The sequence below is a fragment of the Phaethon aethereus genome, assembly GCF_964289735.1.
Source record: "Phaethon aethereus genome assembly, chromosome: 18".
Lineage (NCBI taxonomy): Eukaryota > Metazoa > Chordata > Aves > Phaethontiformes > Phaethontidae > Phaethon > Phaethon aethereus.
In genome coordinates this window covers 13,632,226-13,642,271 of record NC_138594.1, presented here as the reverse complement: position 1 = coordinate 13,642,271, position 10,046 = coordinate 13,632,226, and the positions used below count along the sequence as shown (strand labels likewise).

General features: G+C 62.9%; 1 protein-coding gene across 1 annotated transcript; it reads right to left on the bottom strand.

Annotated features, from left to right (window-relative positions):
• Positions 1-2,096: 2,096 nt before the first annotated feature.
• On the bottom strand, positions 2,097-5,564 carry CBX4 (chromobox 4; the record flags this gene model as incomplete). The annotated part of the gene is made up of 5 exons (XM_082008250.1): positions 2,097-3,428; positions 3,964-4,030; positions 4,626-4,691; positions 5,368-5,411; positions 5,496-5,564. 5 exons carry the CDS (start codon positions 5,562-5,564, stop codon positions 2,097-2,099), a joined length of 1,578 nt encoding a protein of 525 aa, XP_081864376.1.
• Between the last annotated feature and the right edge of the window lie 4,482 nt (positions 5,565-10,046).

Genomic DNA, 10,046 nt, shown 5'->3' with positions numbered 1-10,046 from the left:
CTTTCTGCGGATGCCACGTAATCCTCAGGATTTAGAAAGGAACAGTTGCCAGGATGACTTCAGAATTTATTGCACTGAAATGAAGCCTGGGCAGAAGAGGTGGCCCAGAAGCGGGCAGCACGAGACGGAGGGGCTTATTTTTCCTTTGGGAACAGCACTGCCATGCGCCCGGGCGGACACAGGCCGTGCCGCAGCAGGACCCAGGGGCTGAGCCCACAGGGTGCTGCCCACCCCTTGGGCACACAGCAGGGGCAACTCACCCATGTCTCCAGGTAGCAGGGGTCCACCTTACCCAAACCAATTAATTCTGCTTCTCACAAGCTTGAGGCTCTTGTCTATACACATTAATGCACCATCACGGACAATATTTCAGCCAAGATCTTTCCTGTAAGAGAAATCAACTTCAAGAAAAGCCCAAGATGAGAAAGGCTGGCAACGGAGCCAGTTTGGCAAGCACAGGATTCAGCGGGCAGTGACTGTGCGAGCACTCGACTCTGCTTGGGAAGGTTACGGGGGTCCCTGGGGGAGCGAGCCCTGTATCTCAGCCACGTGCAGACGGGCTCCACGGGCACACTGCTAGGTTGCCACCTTCCTGTGAACCATTTTGTAAAGCACTGGCCCTGCACCGTATTTTCAGTGGACTCCAGCAATTATTAATCTGGTTCAGCGATGTCTGCAGGCTTCTTGGTGGAATTTGGACCATCTTCCCTTCTGGAGTTCAACTCCTCATCTACTCATGATCCTTCCTGACGTCGGGGATGACGCGGCTGGGGTGGCAGCGTCAGGCTGAGAACTAGCAGTCGCCCACCCCTTGCGGCCCCCTTCCCAGCCCGCGTGCCTGGAAGCCTTCCAGGTTTCGCGCTGCGGACCTCACGCCGCCCGATTTGCTTTGGAGAAGCCCAGCCCTGCCTCGGCACTGCCGGGAGAGGGAAACCCCGATCCACCGGCTCCTACGGCCTTGCTGCCCGCCTGGGCGGCGCCGGGAGAAAACGGGGTGCCCTCACGCACCGAGGGCGGCGGGCTCGCGTCGGCACGAGAGCTACGCCCGATGCGCTGCACCTCGGAGCCGATTTTGACCCGCAAGCCCCCGCTCCGGGCCACCCCAGCCACAGCCTGCCCGCACAGGGACGCCTTCTGCGCCGTCCGTGTACAGTAACAAACGCACTCCGAATCCTGGTAGTTTTTGTAAAGGTTTATAGTCCTTTGCGATGATTGCATGATACATTTCTTCCCCCGTGACACAGCCCTCAGACCAGGAAGCGCCGCTGGCAGCTCGCGCTCCGCTCCCGCCAGCCGGGCTTTGCAATCCGATCTACACTAGCTGCAGAACATCAAATGCACTTTCAACATCTCCATTTAATATTTACATTCAAGCAATTAATAATTGGAAGCTTATAGTTTAGACATTTCTAATAGCAGCAATTTCTATAATAGCTTGTTTAGCTTTAGATAACGATTTTTTTTTTTTGCACATAGAAACACCACATGTGTACAGTATCAAAAAATATATACCGGGGATGGTCCTGCAGGTTGTAAGGAGGGTAAGGGGACGAGACTAACAAATGCTGAATGGTTAAAAAGGAGAACAGAAAATAATCGTTTGATATAGTTTATAAGGTGATCTAGGGACTCCATAAATCTAGGCTTTATATTTCATTATATAAATACCTACAAATAAATATATTAGCGTGGCCGGAGAGCAACCAGCTTTCAGCTCAAACAATACATTTCAATAACACCACGTACAAACGGGAGCAAGAATCACTCGACAAGTTAGCACTGTTAAAATATAATACTATAACTCTGAGTAACTGGCGGGCCCCGTCCTCGCCTGTCCTGGCACCCACGGGTCCTGGGGCAGCCCCCGACCACGGGGCGGGAGCAGTGGCCAGGACACCCCGCGTGGCAGGGACGGCCACTGAGCCCGGCCCTGTCCCGGCATCCCCTCGGCGGAGAGGGCAGGCTCGGCTGCCGCGGCGCGGGCAGGGGGCACACGGGCTCCGGGGAAGGGGCACCAGTACCTTAGAGGGAGGCTGTGGGGCCGGCGGCCCCGGGACAGGCAGGCAGCTCCCACGGGGAGCAGCCACCGTCCCACCTCACACCGTCACGTACTCCTTGAAGGTCACGGTCAGGCAGTTTGCGGTCACGTCTGTGATAATTATATTCCCAAAGAAGGGCTTGAATTCCTGCAGGGACTCAGCCTCCTCCTCCTCCTCCGTGGCCTCCTGGGGCTGCGGAGGCTCCATGGCCGGTTTCTCAGCCAGCGCCGGTGGCACCTCGGGCTTCACCTGTGCCAGGGCCAGCTCACCCTCCGCCCGCGGTTTCACGCAGCGCAAGTCTATGGGCTCGTCCAGGTCCGAATCCAGCAGGATGACCTCTGGCTGGGCGGGGGCGGGCGGCTCCGGCCGCTCCGGGGCCGGGGGACTGAGGCAGGTGGGGGCACTGATGCTCCGGGAGGTCAGGCGCTTCTTGCCCGGCTCCCGCTCCACATGTGGCTCCGACAGGCAGCGCTTCCGCGAGCCAGGGCTGGAGAGGTTCAGTCCCATGGAGGAAGGGCTGTGCTCACAGACGGGACTCAGGGACCAGGGCACGAGGTCTGGCTTGGTGGTGAGCTGCAGGGGCTGCTCTGCCGGAGGAAGGGGCAGCTCCTTGGCCAGGGGAGTCTTTCGGGGACTCTCCTTGAGCTCCGTGGGGGGCTGCCGGCCCTCGCCCTCCGCTTTGCTCAGGGCGTTGCTGCCAACCACCCCCTCCTCCCCTGGCTTCCTCCAAGCCTCCAGTTTCTCCTCCCCACCCTTCTTAGGAGTCCTCTCCTCTGCAGCCCGCTTCCGGGGAGGCTCCCCGGACTTGATCTTCACCGCCTGCATCCCGTTCTCCATGTACTTGCTCATGACGATCACAATGCGCCCGTTCTTGTTTTTGTTCTTGACTATCTTCATCTTGCCCCCAAGGCCATTGCTGGTCACCCTGTCCCTGGGGGGAGGCCCGGTACCACTGGACAGGTTCTTCTCGGCCCCGTTCTTGCTCTCTGCAGCGAGGTTCTTGACCGGGCCCAGCAGGTTTTTGGCTGGGCCATGAGCCCACTTGTCTGGGTGGGCGACCAGAGGGCTCTTGTTACTGTCCAAGCAGGCCTGGCTCTGCGGCTCCTTGCTGCTGGGCTGGTAATGGGGCTCATACATCTTGGGGTCCGGCTGGTAGTGGTGGTGCTTCTTGCTGTTCAGCTGGTAGTAATACTTCCCTTTGCTGTGGGACTGGTGCTTCATGCCGCTCTCCTTGCCGTTGGGCTGGTACTGGTGGTGCTTCTTGCTGTTGAGTTCATACTGGTGCTGCTGGCTCTTGCCGGAAGAGCCGAGATCCAGCTTTGGCCTGTTGTCCACGGCAGGGTCCTGCAGCCCCGTGAGGATGTTTGAGCGGCGGGCGAAGGAGGGAAGCTGCAACACAAAGCCAGGGGCCGCAGTCAGCTTGGGCCGGAGAAGGAGGTGCCGGTGCTCCGGCAGGTGCCAAAGGCTCTGGTGAAACTCCCACCCCTCCAGCGGCTCTCCTTACGGGACACTGCATCCTGGGGCGCTGCGTCCTCGAGCAGGCGGCCCCAGCCCACTCCAACTTACAGGCTGTGCATTGCTCCAGATTAATGAAGCAATGAAAAGAAGAAAAGCACCCTTCAATCAGCTGTCTGGGAACGGGGGCCAAGCAGGACCGCTGCTGCCGAGCTTGCGAGCAGCCTGCTAATGCTGCCCGGCCGTGGGCGCAGCGGGTCTGCCCTGCAGCCCAGGGGGGACAGGGGGCTGGAACCGCGCGATGAGCTCAGCGCTGGGGCCTGGGGGTCCCCGGGGCATCGCGAAGCCCGGGCTGCACGCACGGCTCCTCAGCATGATGAAACCTGCTGAAAGCGGCTCCCTGGGGATGGGGCCGTGCTGCAAACAGGCTGCCCGGGAGGTGCAGGGCTGGGCTCCACCACGCATTTACCTGCACAACCAGCGGCTTCGGCTTGGGCCCCCGCTTGCGGTATCCCATCAGCTGCTCCTGCCGCTCTCTGCAGGAACAGAGAGTCATGGTGAGGTCCAAGCGGCGGCATGCAGACCCCCAGGGTGCCTCCCGTCCCATGTCCCACGCACGGCAGCTCCTGCGGTGCCAATGACCCCACAGGGGTGCAGCGAGCTGGTGTGAGGGGAGCCGGGGCCCGGCAGGTGCAGAGCTGCAGGCCGGGGGTCCCGCAACGGTGGTGGGACGGGGGCATGGCCGGCTTGCTGTGGCAGTGGGCGCCTGACAGAGGTGGCTTCCCCACTCCCACCTCCCCCTGCCGCAGCGAGGGGCTGAAGCTTACAGCTTGCGCCAAAATACTACAGGAAATAAACGCACGAAAAGGGGAAAAAAAAAAAAAAAAAGCAGGGGGAAAAAAAAAAAAAGCCCGAGCCCGTCCAAGCGCAGCAGCCGCAGCGCCGCCCCCTCCACTCGCAGCCATCACATCCCCGCGCAGGCAGGAGCGCAAGGCGCGGCGTGGGGGGAGCGCGGCGCGGGGGGACCTCGCACCGGAGGCGTCGCCCGGCGGCCCCGCGCCGCCCGCCCCGCCGGGGCCGCGCCCCCGAGCCCCGAGCCCGGCCCGGCCCCGCCGCGGCCCCGGCGCTCACCTGTTCTGGAAGGCGATGAGCAGCCGCGGGTCCAGGATGTTCTCCTCCGGCTCCCACGTGTTGTATCTTGCGAGAGGGGAGGAGAGCGGCCGTCAGCCGCCGGGCCCCGCCGGCCCCGGGCCGGGGTCCCGGGCAGGGGCGCCCCGCCGCCGGCCCGGAGCACCGGGCCCGCCTGGGAGCGGGCGTCCGGGGCTCGGGTCCTGGGGGGGGGGGGGGGGATGGGCGGGGAGGAAGGGCGGGGGGGGCCGGGGACGGAACTGTTTATTTAGCGCAGTTATGATTCCGGAGGAATTCTAGGCATGTCGTGATGAATTTCTCCAAATCGCCTTTCCCGGACCCGGCAGCGCGGCCGCGGGGCCCCGCGTCGCCCCCCCGCCGGCCCTGTCATGCGAACCCCCAACACCGCGCAGCGGCCGCGCTCGCTCCGCGGCCGGTGCCTCCGCCTCCGCGGGCGGCCCTCGGGGCGCGCCCGCCCGCCGCGGGCTGCGCGGGTTATTTTTGCGGTGATTCCGCCTCCCCCCCCGCCCCTCCGCCCCCCCCGCTCGGTTCTGCAATATGGAGCCCGGCTCCCGAGGAGGGGAAGGGGGAAGGAGCCATTTTCTGGTGCACATCAGCCGCCGCCTGCCCGCCCCGCTCGGCTCCCGCCGCCGCCGCCGGGCCCCGCGGCCGCTCCCCGCCGCCCCGGCCGGGGCCCTCCCCGGGCGCCCCGGCCCCGGCGCCGGCCCCGCCGCGCGGTACTCACTTGGGCGACCATCCCCTCCATTTCACCAGGTACTCCACTCTGCCCTGCGGAGCGCGGGAGGCAAAGACACGGCGTCAGCCGGACCCGCCGCCCGCCCGGCCGCCCCCCGCCGCCCCCGCCCTCCGCACCTTTCGGATCCGCTTCTTCTCGATGCTCTCCACCGCGAAGACGTGCTCCCCCACCGCCGGCAGCTCCATGCTGCGGCCGGGAGGCGTCGGGCCGGGCGTGCGCGGCCGCCGCTGCAGCCGAGCTGGGCTCGGGCCCCGGCCGCTCCCGCCGCCGGCCCGACAGACACTGAGCGGCGGCCGCCGCGGCCCCGCGGCCCGTGCGAATCCCGGAGCGCGACGTCAGGAGGCGGCGCCTCCCGGGCCCGGCTGCCCGTCAGCGGCGGGGCCGGGGGATTGGCGCAGACCTGCCGGGGAGCGAGGCGGGGAGGGGGCGGGCGGGGGCCGGGCAGGAGCGGCGCGGCGGGAGGGGGGGCGCTGGCGGCCCTGCCCCCGCCCCACGCGTGACTCAGCACGGGCCCCGCGGGGCAGGTGCGCAACCCGCGCCGCCCCGGGGCGGGGGGGGGTGTCCGCGCCGTGCCGGCGGACCCCCGGAGCGGGGCACGCCCCCCCGGGAGCGCTCCACGCCGCGCCACGTCGCGGGCTGCCCTGGGCCTGGGGGGGGGCGGCGGCGCCCACCCCCCCGCACGGCCCGGTCCCGCCGCCACCGCCTGCCGTGGGGCCCGGGCCGCAGCGGGAGGCGGGTGCGAGGGAGCGGCCCCGGGCCCGGCGGAGCCTGAACCCGCTCCCGGCCGGGCGCTGCGCTGTTGGGGGGTCCCTGCGGCCGCGGGGGGGCCCGGTCCGGGGACACCCAGCGGCGGGGCCGCCCCCCGTTGCCGGACGGCCGGCGCGCCCGGGGGAGCGGGCCCGGGCCCGGGGCAGGTGGCGGCGGGTTTCACCCGGCCGGTGCCGGAAGCCGCAAACGGCGGCGGCGCGCGGAGACCATGGGCAGGTTGATGGGAGCACGCTGAGGCCCACGCGTGTCCGTGACGCGGATTGCTAGCGGAGGACCCCCAGCCCCTCCCCGCTCTACTGCGGGAAACGTGGCGGTGCCGGCACGACAAGAGACCTTCCCCGGGGCAGGTGGAACGGGGCCCGCAGTGCCCACGGCCGTGCCCACGGCCGCTCCAAGCCCCGCCAGCAGCCGGGCCCCTTCCCGACGCGGCGCCCAGCGTGGGGGCCGGGCAGCTCCTGGCTCTCCCCGCCGCTGCGGGTGCCGCGCCCCGGCCAGGGCACCCCGCGGGGCAGGATGACCAGGGGCGCGGACACGCGTGGAGCTGTTCCCGGGAAGGCGCTGCCGGCGGGGGGTGGCTCCGCGTAGAGTCCCCCCCTGCTCCGCGGGGTCTCGGCGCCCGGGGCTGGCCGAGCTCGGACCCCGCAGATGCCGGGCTACACCCCCGAGCCGCCGCCGGGGAAGGGGGACGCGCCGGGGGACAACCCCGCCGGGGCGGTACCGGAGCCGCCGCGCCCGGTGCGCAGCCCCCGCCCGGGCCCTGCCGGGCTGCGGCGTCCCGCCGGCCCATGGACGGGGCGGCCGCTCCCCGCGGGGCCGGGACGCCCGAGGCGGGGCTGGGACGCCCGTGGCGGGCTGCCGGCAACTTTCGCCGGGGTGCGGCCCGGCGGCCGCGGGGCGCGGAGCGGCTCGTCTGCCGGGGTCGGGCAGCAGCGCCCTCTCCCCCGAGGGTGCTGCCCGTCCCCCCGGGGCCGATCGCACCCCGGGCGGCCCCCGCCGGGGCCCTTCCCGGGCCCGGGGGCACCGCCGAATGTCACCGCGCCGGGGACATAACAAAGACGCAGCCGCCGCGACCGTAGAGCCGAGCCAATAAAAAGCAAACCGATATTACAATTTTGATTTCCCTGGAGGGCAGAAGGGGCTTAATGTAAGAATTATTATCCATTGTGAACGGCAGCCGAAAGAAAGCACAGACAGGAAGATTTAAATTTTTTTTTTTTTAACTTAGTGGTTTTCCTAAGAAACATACATTCATTGAAATTTATGCCAGCGGAGTTTGTTAACCCTCCCCTTTGACATTTCAAGCTTCTCCTGTTGCCAGAGGAGACAAGCCGAGCACAAACCACTAATGCTTGCAATAAAACTAAATGCCCAGGGACGAGCATGATTTGGTGCAATTTCCCTCCAAGCTGGGTAAGCTGCAGCGCGCGTCCAGCCTGCCGAGCCGCAGCGAGTCTGGGCCCGGCCCAGCTGGGAAGGCTCAGCTCTTCCCAGGACACAGCCAGGAAGTGCAGATGAAGAGGGCAGGGGCTGGCTGGCTTAATATATATTGATATATAACAAAATAGATCTGTTTTTAATCGTGTGACCAGACATCCTTGGCATCTCTGTAGAACTTGCCTCGGGAGCAGTATGAGAGGCCATTGATGAAATATAGTATTAAAAAAAAAGTGAAAGCAACACTGAAAACCAATATTAAAAGCAGTGGCTCCCGCTGCTCAGCACCAGCTCCCATCCCGTAGGTTTCTGCAGGATGTTCATCTGCTTTCTGTTACCAAGCTGATTGCACATGATTCGCAGTAATGATTGTAATGGTGGTGATTTTCTACCTCTTACCTTGCTCCGACAGCAGCAGTTCATGAACTGATACATCTTTCCCTTTGTCAATTTGAAAGAGGACACCTTATTTGAATCACATAAGATATCCTAAATAGGGAAAGCAGGAAACGTTTCCAACTGCTGCCTCTTCTTGACTGGTTGGAGCATATCTCAGGGATGAGGAAAGAAAGAGGGTTTCCAACCAAAAGAAAGAGGAGCCAACCGCTGCCTTTTAAAGCCAAGATAGCAGTTGTTTAATACCGTGCATTTTGTTTACGATTTGCTTGTTTATAAGGCAGGTACGAGGTGCGGATCCGCATCCTGCGGGTATTCTTCCCCTCTGCCACACACCTCTGCAGAAATGCAGATCCCTCTTTATCCGCGGAGCGGTGGGTACCACCGGGGCTTTCAGCGGGAGGACTCCGGCCCCGGCGGAGGCGCGAGGAGCGAGCAGACCGAGTGCGGGGGCTCCAGCCAGCCGCCCCCCGTGTCTCTGTGCAGTGAGCGGCCCTGCGAGGGCCCGATCCTGAGTGGAGGCTGCCAGAGTGCAGCTGTAAGGCAAAACCTCTAACAGCCAGAGACAGATGGGCTTCCTGCAGGTGCTAGGACGCATACCAAGGCCATTTCCCCTTAAATACTTGCTGGCCGCGTTCCCTCCTCCTACCCAGAGCTGATGTCTGTCCAGGTTTATTCTTTTTGTCATTATTTGTAAAGGTCTTACCCCAGAGACAGAGCCAGCTCTGTGGCAGCACCTCGCTTGGGTTGGGTTCTGCCTCTTCAAAACACAAGATGCTCCACTTCCCCTCGCCTCTTTACGCCAGTAGCTCCTGCAGACCTGCTGTATGTTTGCTATCAAGCAGCGCTGATTACACATGCCATCATTTCTGATGTTGCTCATTAGTCTGTATCATTATTAGCAATTCAAACCAGCAATTCTTTTTCAGCTGTAATCCTCCAATTTCTCCACAAAGACTCCATGGCTGCAGTTTGGGAGCTCAGCTTTTCCTCCCCTCTGCCCTGGCAGGGCCAATGGCTACTCCTGGAGCCCCAGCAGGGCAGGAGCACGCCAGGCTAAGCACCAAATAAGAACAGAAAGTTAATTCATGATAGTTACAGCATTTCTGTCAAGGCCGCTCTCGCAGGTACGGACTTTGTGACTCTCTTGCATGACAGTGTCCTTGGAGGGAGGGGGAGGGTGCTGGCCCCATTCATTCCTACCTGGCAGCCCACAGCCTTGGCCAGTTGGGCTTGTGGATTCACCCTTCTGCTTTTGTCAGCTCTCGTTTGCATTTGAAGTTGTGGCCAGTCTGAAAACCGGATTATAATATAGCCCTTGCTGAGGTCATCACCATGCTGGAGAAAGACAAGAGAAGGATGAGTAGGTAGGCTTGGGAAAAAAAAAACCCAAAACACACACAACAACTACAAACCACAAAACCCACCCACCCAATCAATAGGATGCCATGAAGTAAGATGCACACAATGAAACCCTGTTCCAGGTTGCCAAGGCAAATCTGTCAATAGAGTATTGAACAAGCAAATCTGACTTGCAATTATTGTCTCCTTCTAAATAAAAGCTGCCCCTTTGCCTCGCAGTTCAAACCCAGTGCTGAGGAGCTCAGCGACTGCTGGCCAGGGCTGTTTCAAAATGGTGAGGGAAGGAAGAGTCAGCTCAGCTGGAATTTACTCCAACACATGCACTGAAAACCCCTGGAGCATCCCCACCACCTTCATGTGCCCTGCCCGCACTGTAACAGGCTTCCTAAAGCAGGAAAAACCCCTTTGCAGCAAACCTCTTTACTCTTCAAAGCTTTCAGTAAAACATGCAGGACCACAGAGCGCACAAGAATGTTTTCAGGGGCTGCTGCAGGAAGACCAGCGCACGGAGTGCCCAGCATTTTGTAACGCTCAGGAAAGCGCCGTGAAGAGTCTGAGCACTCAAGGCTGGGGCTGTCAGCGTGGAGCAAGTGTGGTGGCCTTAAAACCAAGCACAGCAGCAGGGTCTGGAGCTGCCACCACCCACTCAGAGGCCACAGCAGTGGGAAAACCCACAGGCAAAACCACCCTGAACTGGGTCATCACGT